This window comes from Chiloscyllium plagiosum, chromosome 33 (genome assembly GCF_004010195.1).
Source record: "Chiloscyllium plagiosum isolate BGI_BamShark_2017 chromosome 33, ASM401019v2, whole genome shotgun sequence".
NCBI classification, from domain to species: Eukaryota; Metazoa; Chordata; class Chondrichthyes; order Orectolobiformes; family Hemiscylliidae; genus Chiloscyllium; species Chiloscyllium plagiosum.
Genome location: NC_057742.1, coordinates 8,134,057 through 8,152,044, shown reverse-complemented (window position 1 = coordinate 8,152,044; position 17,988 = coordinate 8,134,057). Strand labels below are relative to the sequence as shown.

Here is a 17,988-nt window from a genome sequence, read left to right as displayed (position 1 = left end):
ATTCCAGGAAGGAAGCCAAAGGAGCAGATGGCCATCCCATGAGATACATGCAGTGGCATGGTAGACTTGTAATGACTTAGATGCTTTAGCCTTATCCACCCCCAAAAATTGTAAACATTTAAAATGAGAGAATCAGAGGGAGTAGAGTGAAAAATGCAGCCGTTCTAATTTAATGGCTCATTCACTCCTTCCTCATAGTTCCAGGAATAATGTTTAGAATTCCCCCTCTGGTGTCTTTTACCCATTCTTGACCCAAAGACTCTTTGGAATCAAATACGGTGGAGCTAATGCAGGGAACACCAGTTTGGCCTCAGCTGGAGTATGTGCTCATTTCTGGGCACTGCGTATTGGGAAGAGTGGTCAAAACAAGAGACTACAGAAAAGATTCACAGGAATGGGTTGTTGGGATGAGGAATGTCGGTTCCAAGGAAAAACTGGGGCTGTTTTCCTTGGACAGGACATTTGATGCAGTTGTTGAGAATTGTGAGAGGCAGATTGAGAGAAACAATTCCGGTTGGTAGAAGGAACGCAAACCACAGAACTGCAATTTCAGGTGATTAGCAAAATAAAAAGCAACTGTTGATGTGAACCGTGAAACTGCTTTTCAGCATCATTAGAATCTGGAATCCTGAGCCTGATGGCGTGATGGAGAGAGATTCAGCTGAAGCCTTTATAAAAGAATTGGATAATTATGGGAAGTGGAAAATTTCAAGGCATCACAGACTGTAAGTTTGTTGGCAAAAGAAGCATTGAGGACATGAGGAAAATCTTCACACAGTGTGTTGTTAGGATTTGGAAGGCACTGCCTGAGATTGTGGTAAGGCAGGTTCAATTTACTTTGTCAAATAGGATGTGGATTAATGAGAAGAATGTGCAGAGGGTAGGGGAGTGGCAGTAGGTGAATTGTTCCTTCAGAGAGACAAGCCTATCACAATGGGTGAACAACTTCCTATGATATTCAGTTCTGTGACCAGTGTGAGTTAGAATAAGCAAAGCTCAATGGATGTTAGGTTCCATCTCCCAATATTGTGTTGAAGCCATAAAATGCTGATCAACCTACATGTGGAATATTTGACATCCCTGTTTATTGCCTATCCATACCGTGCAGCAGGCTTAAGGAAATGGTTCTAGAAGAGTTAATGCTGAAATTGCTCAGCTGCATCAAATTTGACGTAAGAGTCTTTGGGTCAAGAATCGGCCAGTCTAGCATGAGATCCCAATGGCGATACAGCGATCATTTCTGGCTAATCATAGTTGCAAATATGCTGAAACGGGGAATGTTAAAGTTTCCTACTGCTGTCATGTAATAAACTGCACCTTCATACGTGATACTGTGCCTCTTGTTAAGACCCTTTTAATGGTTTACCTTTGTTTACCATTTGAAAATTAGACACCCTTAGACTCCACTTAGGCTGAGTTCTTGTGGTACAGTGGTAGTGTCCTTGCCTCTGAGCCAGGAGTCTTGGGTTCAAGTTGGACCTGCTCCAGTAGTGTGTCATAAACATCTGTCTCCTATTTTCTAAGGACCTGTATTCCTTTGCTCCCTGCCCATTCCTTTATCTGTCTAGATACATCTTAAATAACACTATGGTTCCCGCCCCTACCACCTCCACTGGCAACACATTCCAGGTACCTAACACCCTCTGCATAGAGAACCTTCCACGCATATCTCCCCTAAACTTTTCCTCTCTCACTTTGAAGTCATGACCCCTAGTAATTGAGTCTCCACTCTGGGGGGGGCGAAAAAGCTTCTTGCTATCCACCCTGTCTAACCTCATGATTTTTTATGCCTCAATCAGGTCCTCCGTCAACCTTCTTCTTTTCAACGAACATAATCCTAATCTACTCAACCTCCCTTCATGGCTAGCACACTCTATACCAGGCAACATCCTGGTGAACCTCCTCTGCACCCTGTCCAAAGCATCCACGTCCTTTTGGTATTGTGGCGAGCAGAACTGTATGCAGTATTCCAAATGTGGCTGAACCAAAGTTTTATACAACTGTAACATGACCTGCCAACTCTTGTACTCAATACCCCGTCCGATGAGGGAAAGCATGCCGTAGTCCTTCTTGACCAGTCTACTGACCTGCATTGCTACCTTCAGGGAACAATGGACCTGAACACCCAGATGTCTCTGGACATCAATTTTCCCCAGGACTTTTCCATGTGCTGTATAGTTTGCTCTTGAATTGGATCTTCCAAAATGGATCACCTTGCATTTGTTCAGATTAAAATCCATCTGCTATTTCTCTGCCCAGCTCTCCAATCTATCTATATTGTGCTGCATTCTCTGACAGTCCCCTTCACTATCTGCTACTCCATCAATCTAAGTGTCATCTGCAAACCTGCTAATGAGGCACCCTACACCTTCCTTCAAATCATTTATGTATATCACAAAAAACAGTGGTCCCAGCACGGATCCATGTGGGACGCCACTGGTCACAGGTCTCAGTTTTGAGAACCTCCCTTCTACTATTACTCTGTCTCCTGTTGCCCAACCGGTTTAGTATCTATCTATCTAGAACACCCTTGACCCCATGCAACTTTACCTTCTCCATCAGCCTACCAGAGGAAACCTTATCAAATGCCTTATTAAAGTGCATATATATGACATCTACATCCCTTCCCTCATCAATCTACTTTGTCACCTCTTCAAAGAATTCTATTAGGTTTGTAAGACATGACCTTCCCTGCATATAACCATGCTGCCTATCACTGATGAGCCCATTTTCTTCCAAATGGGTATATATCCTAGTGAGTTTTGAGAAGATTCACAGCTCAGGTTGAGGTTTTGGATGTAGGTTTGTTCGCTGAGCTGAAAGGTTAATTTCCAGACGTTTCATTACCTTGCTTGGTAACATCTTCATTGGACCACATGCGAAGCAATGCTGAAAATTCCTGCTTTCTATTTATATGTTTGGGTTTCTTTGGGGTGGTGATGTTATTTCCTGTAGTGAAGTCACTTCCGGTTCCTTTTCTCAGGGGGTGGTAGATGGGGCTTAACTCTGTTTGTTGATAGAGTTCCGGTTGGAATGCCATGCTTCTAAGAATTCTTGTGCGTGTCTTTGTTTGGCTTGTCCTAGGATGGATGTATTGACCCAGTCGAAGTGGTGTCCTTCCTCATCCGTATGTGAGGATACCAGTGAGAGAGGGTCATGTCTTTTTGTGGCTAGTTGGTGTTCATGTATCCTGGTGGCTAGTTTTCTGCCTGTTTGTCCAATGTAGTGTTTGTTACAGTTCTTACAAGGTATTTTATAAATAACGTTAGTTTTGCTCATTGTCTGTATAGGGTCTCGGAAATGACTGCCAGACTACTCAACCCCCTTGGCATCATGGTAGCCCACAAACCCACCAACACACTAAAACATCAGCAAATGAACTTGAAAGACCCTATTCAGACAATGAGCAAAACTAACGTCATTTACAAAATACCGTGCAAGGACTGTAACAAACACTACATTGGACAAACAGGCAGAAAACTAGCCACCAGGATACGTGAACGACAACTAGCCACAAAAAGACATGACCCTCTCTCACTGGTATCCTCACATACGGATGAGGAAGGACACCACTTCGACTGGGACAATACATCCATCCCAGGACAAGCCAAACAAAGACATGCACGAGAATTCCTAGAAGCATGGCATTCCAACCGGAACTCTATCAACAAACACATTAAGTTAGACCCCACCTACCACTCCCTGAGAAAAGGAATGGGAAGTGACTTCACCACAGGAAATGACATCACCAACCCAAAGACACCCAAACATATAAATAGAAAGCAGGAATTTTCAGCACTGTTTTGCATGAGGTCCACTGAAGATGTTACCTAGTAAGGTAATGAAACGTTTGGAAATGAACCTTTCAGGGTATATATTCCTATTCCTCAGTATCTTCTCCAGTAGTTTCCCTGCTACTGATGTCAGACTCTCAGGTCTGTAATTAGCTGGATTATCCCTGCTACCCTTCTTGAACAAGGGAACAACATTAGCAATTCTCCAGTCCTCTGGGATCTCCTCCATGTTCAAGGATCTGCAAAGATATCTGTTAAAGCCCCAGCTATTTCCTTTCTCACTTCCCTCCATAACCTGGGATAGATCCCAATCGGTCCTGGGAACCTATCCACATTAATGCCTTTTAGAATACCCGACACGTCCTCCCTCATGCTGACTTCACCTAGAGTAATCAAAGATCTGTCCCTAACCTCAACTTCCGCCATGACCCTCTCCTTGGTCAATGCCAATACAAAGTACTTATTAAGAATCTCACACATTTCCTGACTCCACACACCTCTTTCTTTCTTTGTCCTTGAGTGGGCCAAACCTTTCTCTCGTTACCCTCTTGCTCCTTATATCTGAATAAAAGGCTTTGGGCTTTTCCTTAAACCTGCTCGCTAAGGCGATCTTTTAGCCCTCTTAATTCCTCGTTTCATGTTGGTCCTACATTCCTGATATTTTTCCAAAGCTTTGTCTGTCTTCAGTTGCCTAGACCTTACGTATGCTTCCTTTTTCCTCTTAGCTCGTCTCACAATTTCACCTGTCATCCATGGTTCCCTAATCTTGCCTTTTCTATCTCTCATTTTCACAGGAACATATCTCTCCTGAACTCTAATCAACCTCTCTTTAAAAGCCTCCCACATAGCGAATGTGGATTTCCCTTCAAACAGCTGCTCCCATTTTACATTCCCCAGCTTCTGCCGAATTTTGGTATAGTTGGCCTTCCCCCAATTTAGCACTTCTAGTCCCATTTGCCAGCTGGGCCTATATCCCTCTAAACCTTTCATATTCATAACATTTAAAAGGCATTTGGATGGATATATAATTGTACCAGCCTCCATCACTTCCTCTGACAGCTCATTCCATACAAGCACCGCCTTCTTGATGAAAACGTTGCCCCTTAGGTCCCTTTTAAATTTTTCTCCTGTCACGCTAAACCTATGCCCTCTAGTTCTGGACTCCCCCCAACCTGGGGAAAGACCTTACCTATTCGCCTTAACCATGTCCCTCATGATTTTATAGACCTTTAAGATCACCCCTCAGCCTCTGACGCCCCAGTGAAAACAGACCCAACCAATTCAGCCTCTCCCTGTAGCTCAAATTCTCCAACCCTCCAACATTTTTGTAAATCTTTTCAGAGCCTTTTCAAATTTCACAACATCCTTCCTATAGGAGGGAGAGCAGAATTGCACGCAGTATTCCAAAGTGGCCTAACCAATGTCCTGAACAGGTGCAACATGACGTTTCAACATGCGCAGCTGTATCCTCTCGTGATCTAATGAACCTTATTCTCTCTAACAATCCTGCTCAAGAATGATCCCATGCTGTTGTAATCTCGGCTCACAAGAGAGGGTAGAAACAGCATTGAAGTTTGCTTTATCAGCACTGCCTGAACCAGATTCCATCAGATTTCACAAAACTGTCAGCACGTTGCTTGGTTCTGAGACATACTCTGAAGGTGGAAGGATGTTCATTGGATTCTTTCTGCAATTCTATGAAAAATGGAATTCACTGCCCATGTAAATTGTTCAGAACAGTGGGTTTATTCCTGAGACACTCACTCAGTTCCAAACTGGTGCTTGTGTGTGCCCTATTTCCGGCATCTGTGCACGGACAAATGAAAGTGCATGGTCTGAACATAAAGCATCTCTCACTGAAATAACTTGGAAAAGCACTAAAATAAGTGGACCTGTTCGAAGGGTGAGGACAAGTAATCCAAAGGGATCTTGTTTTTCAATCCTAATTGATCTTTTGAAATCTTACTTCAGCCTGTAATAAACACAATGCTGGAGAAATTCAACAGGTCTGGCAGCATCCATGGACACAGAAACCAAGTTATCATTTTAAATCTAGTATAACTTATTTAGAATTGAAGGAAAATTAATGGTATTCCATTCTGAAGGAGAGTCATAGTGATGTACAGCACAGAAACAGAACCTTTGGTCCAACTCGTCCATGTGGAACAGATATCTTAAATTAATCTAGTCCCGTTTCCTAGCATTTATCCCTCTAAACCCTTCCCATTCATTACCCATCCAGCTGCCTTTTAAATGTTGTAATTGTACCAGCCGCCACCACTTCCTCTGGCAGCTTATTCCATACATGTACCACCCTCTGTGTTAAAAAGTTTACCCTTAAGTCCCTTTTAAATCTTTTTCCTCTCACTCTAAACGAGTGCCCTCTAGTTCTGGATTCCACACCCCAGAGAAAAGACCTTGTCTATTTACCTTAACCATGCCCCTCATGATTTTATAAACCGCTACAAGATCACCCCAAAGGAACATTTAATGTTTGAGTTTAGAGTCATACTGTTTACTGTTCCTTTATTCACAAATGTGGCCAGATCTACTGAGTTTCTTCAGCATTTTCTGCATGTCGTTTAGCTTTCCAGCATTAGCTGTATTTAGCTTCTATATGATACAGTCCCCAGACTGTGAATGGTGTATGTTCATTAGTCAATTTGTACGCTAGTCAGAACAACACAACAACAATACAATATAAAATAATCATTGGTAAGGATATGCAAATGATTGCATGTCAGATCTGTTAATATTGTTCTGGTGACTCACTGCTCAGATAGATGTTCATAATTGGGGAGCCCCTGTAATTATGCAACTTGCAATCTATGGCTACGGACCTAGCCCTGACCTCTGGCATTTCATACACGGTGGTAATCTTAGTGATTTCAACAGCTCACAAAAAGGATTCAAGGCCGGGTTTTAAAGAGCTTTATCGTCATTGGACCAGGCTTGTCAAAGAAAAATTAATGTGCTAAATATTGCATCAAACTTCATGTCATTTTGGATTAAAATTTATATTCTCACATCATTGGTGCAATCTGGGGCAAAACTGCAGCAAACTCTTCAATCTGCCCTGATAAAGGAACGTTAACATAGCATAAAATGTCCCACATGATCCACCAGATTAGGAGAGGGGAGGATCAGAGCCAAGTCAAAAAGAAGTGAGTTGGTCTTCCGGCCAAAGCAGGTGATTTAAGAGTGACTTTGAGACTGAGCAGCATGGGAGCAGAAAGTTTAGGAAATACGATATTGCACGTGCAAGATACGCAGGTCCATAGGAGGATTTAGGGCTATTCCGAAATGTGGTGTAGTCGGATGAGCTGTGATCTTATTGAATGTCAAAGCAGGCTCTGGGCTGAGTTACCTACTCCTGATGTCCCTATGTTTGAATGTACGCATGGTGATGGAGATGGGCAGCACTTGGGGTAGGAGTTTGGAAAATAAACCAGAGACTAAGGAGTGGAGGGAGCAGGTACATTTGCAAGCTGACACTAGCAAGGGGTAAACTGTAGAGGGAGCCATTGCAAGCCTGAAGCTACAGGATGGTTTATTTTATTGTTTTGTGAATTTTCTTTTAGGGTATTCTAAACGAGGATGGCGTTGCAAACTCTGTAAAATTAATGCTCACCCACAATGCGGAGAAGGTGCATCTCGGCAACAGTGCATCGGAAAGCTGGTGAGTGTTGTTCAGAAACTCAGTTGACTGATGGAGAACCATCTTAACCATTCTGTCTGTTGGATTATTACGGTGCAGGCCATTCAGCCAATTGTGCCAGCACCGTCTCTTCAAGCGAGCATTTGCTGCCGCTTTGGAGTGACAAACGTTTTGGACCTTGCAGAGGGGAATCTTCAGTTCCTTAAGAAAAAAGTTTGCAGTGCTGCTTTTTATTCATGTATCCTTTGGAATCCTATCCAGTCAGAGTAAATTTGCCTGGTTTGAATTGAATCAGTTAAGTAAGATTGACAGTTATTGGTTTTTGCTGCATTGCCATGCCAACCATAGTCAATCCAATAAGCATTCTCCTGCCATGCCGTATCAATTGTTGGTTCCTTTTTAGAGTTTGGTTTTCTTGTGGTTCAGTCCTGAGGCACAAAGTTTCAACTTCACGTCACTTTTCACTAATTTTTAATACCTATGCCACCAAGCAGTGAATTTAGACAACTTTCAGAACAAATGCATCCCCACGGTATTATTCCATCAATGAGTGACAGCAAACAAATAAGCTTGTATTTATAAAGCACCTTTTAGAATAACTCCACAGAGGCCAGTATCCTGTCACTAAGTCACCCTTTATTTACAGGGGGAGAGCTCTTGACACTGATCTAGCTCCCTCAAAGAGAGCAGAACCTCCCTGTTAATATGTCAGCCAGGGCTCCCTGATTGGGGCTGTTAATTTGGTCCAATCAGGAAACTCACATTCTGTGAGGTTCACCTGGCCGACCTCATTATAATGACTACACCATTCATGAGCCTAAGGCACTTGACAGCCGAAGGGATACATTTGACGTGTAGTCAATTTGCACATAGCAAACTCTCACAGCACTAATGTAATAATCAACAGATCTATGTTTTCTGGTGAATGATGCTACCAAGATTTACTCTGAGAGCTTTGTGTTGGTATTCAAAAGTGGGAGAGTGTTTTACTCTCTAGCACCACCCTTCCTTGCTTAATGAGCTACGTTAACATTTTGTTCAACAATAACAAGTAAAATCAGCTGAGAGAAGGACATAGCTACATGCTCCCTGAATCAAAAAGTACGTGACTTCAATGATATGAGATAGTGAAGGAGCTGTTCTTGAGTTGAGGCATTCTCCCTCCAGGCGTCAGGTGGTAAGGGTTTGGCGAATACTGTATCCATTGCACCTGATGTGGTCTCCTCTACGTTGGGGAGACAGGATGCCAACTTGCAGATTGTTTCAGAGAACATCTCTGGGACACCCGTGCCAACCAACCCCACCGCCCTGTGGCTGAACACTTCAACTCCCCCACCCACTCTGGCAAGGGCATGCAGATCCTGGGCCTCCTCCATCGTCAAACCCTAACCACCTGACCATCTGGGAGAAGAACACCACCTCATACTCCACCTTAGGACCCTGCAACCACACGGGATCCATGTGGATTTCACCAGTTTCCTCATTTCCCCTCCTCCCACATTATCCCACATAGTCCCAAACCTCCAACTCAGCACTGCCCTCTTGACCTGTGCATCACCTTTCCCATGTTTTCCGCTCCATCCTCCTCTCCGACCTGTCACCTTCTCCTCCACCTTCATTTACCTATCGCAATCTAAGCTACCTTCCCCTCTACCCCATCCCCCTCCCATTTATCTCTCAGCCCCCTTGGGCCACAAGCCTCACTCCTGATGAAGGGCTTATGCCTGAAAAGTTGATTCTCCTGCTCCTCAGATGCTGCTTGGCCTGCTGTGCTTTTCCAGCACCACACTCTCAACAGTGAATGGAAAAGTCTGGGGAACATTGATGTACAGAGAGATCTGGGTGTTTAAGTCCATTTGTAACCTGAAGGTGGCAATACTGGTCAATAGAATGGTCAAGAAGGCATAGGGCATGCTTTCCTTCATTGGACAGGGTATTGCATACAAGAGGCAGCAGGTCATGTTACAATTTTGTAAGACTTTGGTTCAGCCACATTTGGAATACTGCACACAGTTCTGGTCGCCACATTACCAAAAAGGTGTGGATGCTTTGGAGAGCATGCAGAGGAGGTTCACCAGGATGTTGCCTGCTATGGAGGGTGCCAACTATGAGGAGAGGTTGAATAGAATTGGATTATTTTCATTAGAATAACAGAGGTTGAGGGGGGACCTGATTGAGGTCTACTAAATCATGAGCGGTATAGATAGGGTGGATAGCAAGAAGCATTTTTTCAGAGTGGGGGACTCAATTACGAGGGATCACTAGTTCAAAGTGAGAGGGGAAAAGTTTAGGGGAGATACATGGGGAAAGTTCTTTACGTAGAGGGTGGTGGGTGCCTGGAGCGTGTTGCCAGCAGTGGTGGTAGGGGTGGGAATGATAGCGTCATTTAAGATCTATCTAGATAGATAGATGAATGGGCAGGGAGCAGAGGGATACAATTGTTTTAAAAAATAGGTGACCGGTTTAAATAGAGGATCTGGATCTGCGCAGACTTGGAGAGCTGAAGAGCCTGTTCCTGTGCTGTAATTTTCTTCATTCTTTGTATCTGTTCATGAGACATTGTTGTCACTGGCAGTAAATATTAATCTAGATAACTCACCATTATACAATTCTAAGTATGAAATATGAACAAGCAACCTGGTAAATACAGGAATTAATTACACCTCTCTCTGATCTGTTTTGTAAGCAATAGTGGAATATGTCACCGAATTGTCAGTCAAGAACCAATTTAATTCATCAAATTTACTTACACTGGAGATTGATTAGTTCAGATCTAACTGGAAAAAAAACCCAACACTGATTATAGTTAACTGCCTCAATTGCTGCCAGACCTGTTGGTGTTTGGTTTAATGTATGAGCTCGTAGCTTCTCCCCGAGCTGTCATAATCATTATAGTACCCAGGGGCATCTATAAATCATGCCGTCTCTAATCATTATGTAAGCCTTTTATTATGGGCTGCTTTATTTTACTTAAAGTGACATGAATATCAGTTTTGACCTTTTGGTAGGATCTATTCATTTTCTTAGCAATTCTGCCTTCAGCACAAAGGAGTTACGTGACTGGTGTGGAGGATGAGAGAGAACTGTTAGTTGCAAACTGACAAGCTTTTCTAAGGTGGGTCGATCTTGTTTCTGGAGAGAAAGAAAAGCAAATATACCCAGGGGCAGTGCTTCCAGCCAAGTCAGTAGGAAATGTAAATGCCTTTTGTCAAAGAATGTGAGCTTGATTGGATAAATTCAATCCTAACAATTGTGTTTGCTTCAGTTGGCACAAGTGCAATTGTATCGCAAGTGGGAAATGCACGTATTGTAAATGGATTGTATAAGTGATGTTTAGATATATGCCTATTTCCACCTCCATCACCCAGTTTCACCCTTACCCAGCTCATCTGTTTCTGAACCACTCATTCATGCCTTCATTCCGCTCTCGAATTAACTCAATACGCTCTTCATTGGTCTCCCACAATCTACCCCCTCAAAACCTGAAACGATCTGCAACTCTGCTACCTGTGACCTTCTTGATTCCAGCTGACGTTAATACTGGACAAGTCAAAGCCCCAAAATTAAACCTGGCTTGATGAATCATATTTTGTTTCAATTTATTGAGGTTGCCTTTCTGAACATAGGCACACGTGGCTTCAGATGAAACAAACCAAGGTACCTAAAACGTAACACAGTTTGAGCAACTTCAAAATACAACAAAACCAAGCTTCCATTTACTCCCCCATACCACCACTTTACAGTTAATCAAATTCCAGAGAAACTTTCCTTCCCTGTCCAATCTGTGTATTTTGACTTAACTGCTTCTTCTCTGTTCAATTCCTTTTGAGTAGTGAGTCTTTTTGCTACTGAAAGCTTAAACTTTCTTAGTTTTTCAGTAATCTGGAGAGTTCTAACCAAACATCCTGGTCTGGAATTCACCCTTTCACTGAGGTAACTTATTTCCTCAACTACTATAACCAATCTCCTTTTTTCTCAGAGAGATTATACTTGTGCCTGACTTTAGGGTTTGCTCGCTGAGCTGTAGGTTTTTTATGCAGACGTTTCATTACCTGGCTAGGTAACGTCATCAGTGGTGACCTCCAAGTGAAGCGAAGCTGTTGTCTCCTGCTTTCTATTGACCTCAATAAAGTCTTCTTCAAATTGAACCCAGAATCCTTTTGAGCTAATTTTCAAAACAAAACTTGTTCATCTTTAGACTCTGCTTAAAGCTAATGGTTTGATCGATTTTTTTTTTTCCTCCTCTCTCCTGTTTTTGAACTGCTACAACATAAACAAAGTTCCATTAACACTCCTGGGGTCCACATGCTGCCTGATCCATAGTGGTTTTTAAAATCATTCTTCTGGAAAGGCTGATATAATTAATTTTTAAACCCCTTCCCAAAACAGCATCCACCGGCCATTACTTTGAAATCTGAACTTTAAAAGAAGTGATTTTTATTATATTTCACATCTTGCATTGCAACTCGCACTCAGTCTCATTAACCAACTATCCTGTACCTACTGATTTGAGAATTGGCTCTCAGTTGAAGTTAAAGTTCTCATTCTCATTTTCAAGTCCCTTCAGAGCCTCATTCTTTTCCATTGATATAATTTCCTGCAGAACTTCAATTCTCTGAGATATCTGCATTCCTTGAATTCTGACAGCTTATGCATTCCTTTGTAACTTGTGCCTTCAGCTGCCTGGACTTTAAGCTCTTGGGATATCCTATGTCCACCTCTCCACCTGGCCGTCCTCCTCTAAGACACTCCTTTTAAAGCCTATCTATATAGCCAACCTTTGGAGTGACATGGTGACTCAGTGGTTAATGCTGCTGCCTCACAGCACCAAGGACCTGAGTTCAATTCCTGCCTTGAGCAACTGGCGTGTGGAGTTTGCACATTCTCCCCGTATCTGCGTGGGTTTCCTCCGGGTGCTCTGGTTTCCTCCCACAATTGAAAGATGTACAGGTCAGATGAATTGGCCATGCTAAATTGCCCCTAGTGTTAGGTGCATTTGTCAGGGGTAAGTGTCGGGGAATGGGTCTGGGTGGGTTACTCTTCAGAGGGTCAGTGTGGACTTCTTGGGCTGAAGGGCCTGTTTCTATGCTGTAGGGGATCTAATATGTCCTCATGTGGCTTGGTTTTATAATGTTTGGTGAAGCACCTTGAGATATGCTATTAAGTCGAACTACTGTATAGATTTAAATTGTTAATTGCATATGTTCTAAATGTATGTATGGATAAATATGCTTTTACTCCTGTTATAGAGTACATATATCAGAACCATGTGTGCTAATGTCAGCAAGATTTGATTTTCTGAACACAACGATCAGGCCTATGAAGCCTGCTCTGCTAGTCCTGAAGAAGGGTTATACCTGAGATGTTGACTTCTCCACCTCCCAGATGCTGCCTGGCTTGCTGTGTTATTCCAGCCTCCAGCATGTTTGCTAGTCAAAGATGGCTGATCTGATTACCATAACTTCCTGCCTGTCCATGATAATCTTTCACCTTCCTCACCTTAATGGATTTCCACTCCCTATATAAGTTCCCCTGGACAAGATTCTACAGTTGAAGACTGTGTATACAGGCAAAGTATTAAAACGCAGATGTTTCATTCTGAATTCAGCAACTGAAAGTGTTACATGCAAAATAAAATAAGACCAACTTCAGGGCTTTTCTTTATAATTTGAAGGTTTGTTTTCCCTTACTATCCTAAACCCCTCCAACTGCAATCTTGTAACATTTCTAACACATGATTACACAGCTATGTCAAAAACTGATTTTAAAATAGCCACTCTAGTGGTTTAATTCATGGGTCAAATCATGGTTTGTTTTAAATTACATGGGGAAGATTTTTTGCCACAATTATTTGTAATAATCTGAACATCAAATCTGTATGCTCTTGGATCTCTGTTCAAAGCTAATATCAAAATGATTTTGCTTCTCTAATAATCAACCCACTGACCAGATCTTACATTGGACACCTGTCTGAAATGAAGACCAAGGAGGAATTTAGTTTTCACGTTTTTACACTGTTTCCATTCCATTATGTTCACTTGATAATGTATTAAAGTTTTATCACATGACTTACAGGTCGTTCTGGTAAAACAGGCATTTCATCAATGCAAATTAGCTATAACATGATTGACAAATTGTGGATACTGTTTGAATAACACAAACTTTCTCCTGAATGAGTATAGTGATTTTCTATGACTATCTTCTGCAGCGCGATTTTCTATCGAGGATTTCCATAGTTCGATTTTTATCGCGTGAGGTTACAGAGGAATGCAGCTGTTATGTTATACCAGAAAGCCCTGTATTTACACTCATGAGGTAAAGCCCCACTAGGTTTCTGGAACTAAAATCCAACTTGGTGCAAAGTGCCTAATGTTGAATCAGCACTGTCCATTGTACACTATATTCATTTAAATGGACTCCATTGAGTGAGGTATATTCATTGTCCTGCTTCATCTCCTCATGTTCTTCCCACCAAAGTTTAACTTTATCATTCCCACAATGTAAAGAAGTGAAATTGGCCTGTGATTTGCTACAAAATCAGCTTACCACAACACTCTGTAGCAACAGGGTATACTATCTACAAGATGCACAGCAGATATTCACCAACTCCTTAAACAGCACCTCCCAAACCCATAGCCACTTGCATCTAGAAGGACAAGGGCAGCAGATACAAGGGAATGCCATCATTCTACATGTTCCCTTCTAAGTCACTTACCATCCTGACTTGGAAATATATCACTGTTTCTTCACTGTCACTGGAATTCTCTCCCTAAGAGCACTGGGGATCTACCTAGAGCATATAAACTGCAGTGGTTCAAGAAAGCAGGTTTTCAAGGGCAACTAGGGATGGGCAATAAATACTGGCTCAGCCAGCGCCCCCACGTCCCATGAGTGAATTAAAATAAATGTCATTGGTCACAAAGATCATGGGAGGAACAAATGGGACCGTAAATGGCAATATGATTAAATAGGATGATTTTAATGCAGGAACACATTCTAACAATGTGAAGCATGTGACTATCAATTCACTTGACTTCAAAGTCCTAAGATAACGATGCCAATAGTCACTGGTCATTTTAACCAGCATCTTCTTGCTTGTTTCATGTTACATTTCAAAGCCGATGGGATTCCGTCGAAATTTCAGCTCTCCACTTCTCATCCATGAACAATATGGATTTGTTAAGGAAGCCATGCCAATTGGTGAGTATATAGACACCCATTAAAAGCATCCATATGTAACATGATCTTTTGAAGCCCATCTTAACAAACCGATAATGTTGCAAGGTGAAAATAGTTCAGTTTAAGCATGCAATATTTAAGAACATAACTTGTAAAAACTTCTTCAAATTTCCTATTTCACCTTCTTTGCATTCTGATTTTACTTTTGTCTAAACACTCACCAGTGTCAATATTACTACCCCTTGCTATGGTTGCTAATTTCTGTTTATTTTGCCTCCTTTACTTTCTCTCTCTTTTTACATCTTTCACAAACAAATTTCTCTTTCCTGACAGCAAGATTCGCAGTGGACCTGTATACAGGATTCTGCCGATCTTAAGCTTTAAACAGTAGATCACTTGGCTTTGATCGATGGAGGTGCAGAGCCAATGGAGCTGAGTTTAACTTTAATGATGGGCAGCATTGCATACTTTTGCTCTTATTTCATAAAATGTATGCCATTCAGCCCCTCAAACCCAATGGGGCGAACTCTATATTCAGCTGATAGTGTAAAATAGGCAGTATTGTCTACAAACTAAGCTCTCGAGTCTGCTTCGCCATTCAATAAGATCATGGCTGAACTGTTTGTGTTTCAAACTCCTCTTTTCCACCTAGTCCGACAGTCTTTGAGTCTACTGCCAATCCACCTCTGTCAATAGAAGCACAAATCAGGGGAGGAGTATAATGGATGATTGATGTAATTCTTTTTCTTATTTCACATGCCTCCCAGAGTCACAATTACTCTCCGGTCTTTATCCATTTAATGTATTCCTTCTGAATAACTCTTCCCTGAAGTACAATTCTACATATCCTTCAGCCATCCTTCCTGTGGGCTAGGATGTGTCTGTTGACTGGTTGTGTAGGTACAACATGGTTCACTCTAAATCCAGTGTATCCACTGTTTTCTGACACTGGTTTAAAAAGTTTAAACCCTACAATGTTGAGGTGACCTCTGCTGCTCCCCAAGCTCAGATGTGGGCAACAGACAATTTTTATCATGTGGAATCGTGGTAAGTATGGATAGGATGGGTGGACGGGGTCTTTTCCCTGGGGTGGGGGTGTCTGGAATTGGGAAGCATAGGTTTGGGGTGAGAGGGGAAAGATATAAAAGAGGCTTAAGGGGCAACGTTTTCACACAGAGGGTGGTGCATGTGTGGAGCGGGATCCCTGAGGAGGTGGTGGTGGAGGCTAGTGCAGTTGCAACATTTGGGAAGCATCTGGATGAGTATATAGATGGGAGGGGTTTGGAGGGATATGGGCCAGGTGCTGGCAGGTGGGACTAGATTGGGGTGGGATAGCTGGTCGGCGTGGATGAGTTGGACCGAAGGGTCTGTTTCCATGCTGTACATCTCTATGACTCTACCTGTTGCCAGCATTCAGCACTGAAAATGTGTTGCTGGAAAAGCGCAGCAGGTCAGGCAGCATCCAGGGAACAGGAGAATCGACGTTTCGGGCATAAGCCCTTCTTCAGGAATGAGGCTTTTTTCATAAGCCCTTCTTCAGGATCATTCCTGAAGAAGGGCTTATGCCCGAAACGTCGATTCTCCTGTTCCCTGGATGCTGCCTGACCTGCTGCGCTTTTCCAGCAACACATTTTCAGCTCTGATCTCCAGCATCTGCAGACCTCACTTTCTCTGCCAGCATTCAGCACCCACAGTTTTCTTCTACAGTGGGACTGAGTTGTGGAACAAAGTTTCTAGAATCAACAATGCGCCTGTCTATAATACCAGGAGAGTCATGCCAATGGCATTAATTTAGCCCATATTCCCCGCACTTGCTTTGGTTTGTAATTAGTGTCAAATCAGCAGCCAACTGGCATAATAGTTACACTCATTGATTTGTACACCCACATGGATCAGGACTTTTGCCTTCATTAATAAAAAAACATAACAGACTCATTCCCTGCAAGTGGATGAGCAACTGGAGATTTTACATTGCTGCTGAAGTCAAACACCTACCTTCATTTTGTATACCTGTGTGTCCATATGACTTTTGCACCTTCTGTTCAGCTAATACGTCAATACCAGCTGCTCAGTCTGAGAGGTCTTATTCTATGGGAGTAGTGTTGAAGTTGTTGCATAGACGCCGTGGACCTAAACAGCTACCAGCTTCTTCCATATCTACCCTGATGAACACATCTGAGTCTTAGCCAGAACCTGACTCCTGTTTATATTCCCAAAATAAATGGTCAATCCTGATTTCATCAGCATTTTTAAATATAACAGCAGTTGTAGCATTCAACAGATTTAAACACAGTGTGAGGTAGGGAGCAATAACGAGGCAAAGACTAGGTTTTGTTACTGAGTTAATTATTAAATAAACAGAGGCTGTCAGCTTTGAGTTATGCTTTCAGCTGATCTCTTTCCACATGTCACACTCTCTGCAATTTATATTTGTTGTTCATTTGTAGTTTTAAAATCTTTCTGTACTCCACTGAGAAATAGCAAGTCTTGACTGTCTCGAATATGTGGGATCAACTCCAAGCCTTTAATTCTCTTAGAATTCTTACAGTAGGCTTGTGGATGTAGGCCAGTGGGTCATTTTCTACTTTCAGAAGGAGCTGTCAGCTTTCCACTTTTAAAGTAAAAATGGTATACGGACACTTTAGGCGCAGTGGTAGAAACATAGAATCCCAACAGTGTGGAAGCAGCCCATTTGACCTATTGAGTCCACACTGACCGTCCAAAGAGCATCCAACTCTATTCCTATAACCCTGCATTTCCTATGGCTAATCTACCTAGCCTGACACATCCATGAACCCTATGGGGCAATTTAGCATGGCAATCCACCTAACCTGCACATCTTTGGACTTTAGGGAGAAACCGGAGGAAACCCACACAGACACTGGGAGCATGTGCAAACTCCATACGGACAGTCACTGGAGAGTGGAATCGAACCTGGGGCTCTTTCACTGTGATGTAACAGTGCTAAGCACTGAGCCACCGTGCCATCAAAGAAGTAGTGTCCCTACCTCTGAGTCAGGAGGCCTGGGTTCAAGTCCCATCTGCTCCAGTGGTGTATAATTTCATCTCTCTGAATGGGCTCATTAGAAAATATCTATATCTAAAGTAAAAATGGTGAGAGGGAGGCTGGATGACTAATAATGAACAGAACAACTACAGACACTGAGGGTGAAAGAGGTCACTGACACTGCAGAACTGAACACTAATCCCTCGCTGGACTGACAGCTTTCAAATATCAACAAAACTACAAAGAAGCTTTTATGAAAGTGACATCAGATATAATATCAGAACATTGGACCTCTAGAAACACAACTTCGGGGAAAATCATTAATTTTAAATCAACTTGATTCAGTTTTA

General features: G+C 42.4%; 1 protein-coding gene and 1 long non-coding RNA gene across 2 annotated transcripts in view; one reads left to right on the top strand and one right to left on the bottom strand.

Annotated features, from left to right (window-relative positions):
- LOC122539796 (SH3 and cysteine-rich domain-containing protein 2-like) overlaps positions 1–17,988 on the top strand; it is a 128,069-nt gene that overhangs the window by 71,592 nt on the left and 38,489 nt on the right. The window contains exons 3-4 of the mRNA XM_043674858.1: positions 7,376–7,473; positions 14,571–14,652. Coding sequence (XP_043530793.1) covers positions 7,376–7,473; positions 14,571–14,652 — 180 coding nt within the window. The remainder of the gene's footprint in view (positions 1–7,375; positions 7,474–14,570; positions 14,653–17,988) is intronic.
- On the bottom strand, positions 4,167–16,805 carry LOC122539797. Its single transcript, XR_006309189.1, has 3 exons — positions 16,627–16,805; positions 9,237–9,242; positions 4,167–4,177 (listed from the first exon to the last, which is right to left on the bottom strand). It is a non-coding gene; the product is annotated as an uncharacterized LOC122539797 (long non-coding RNA).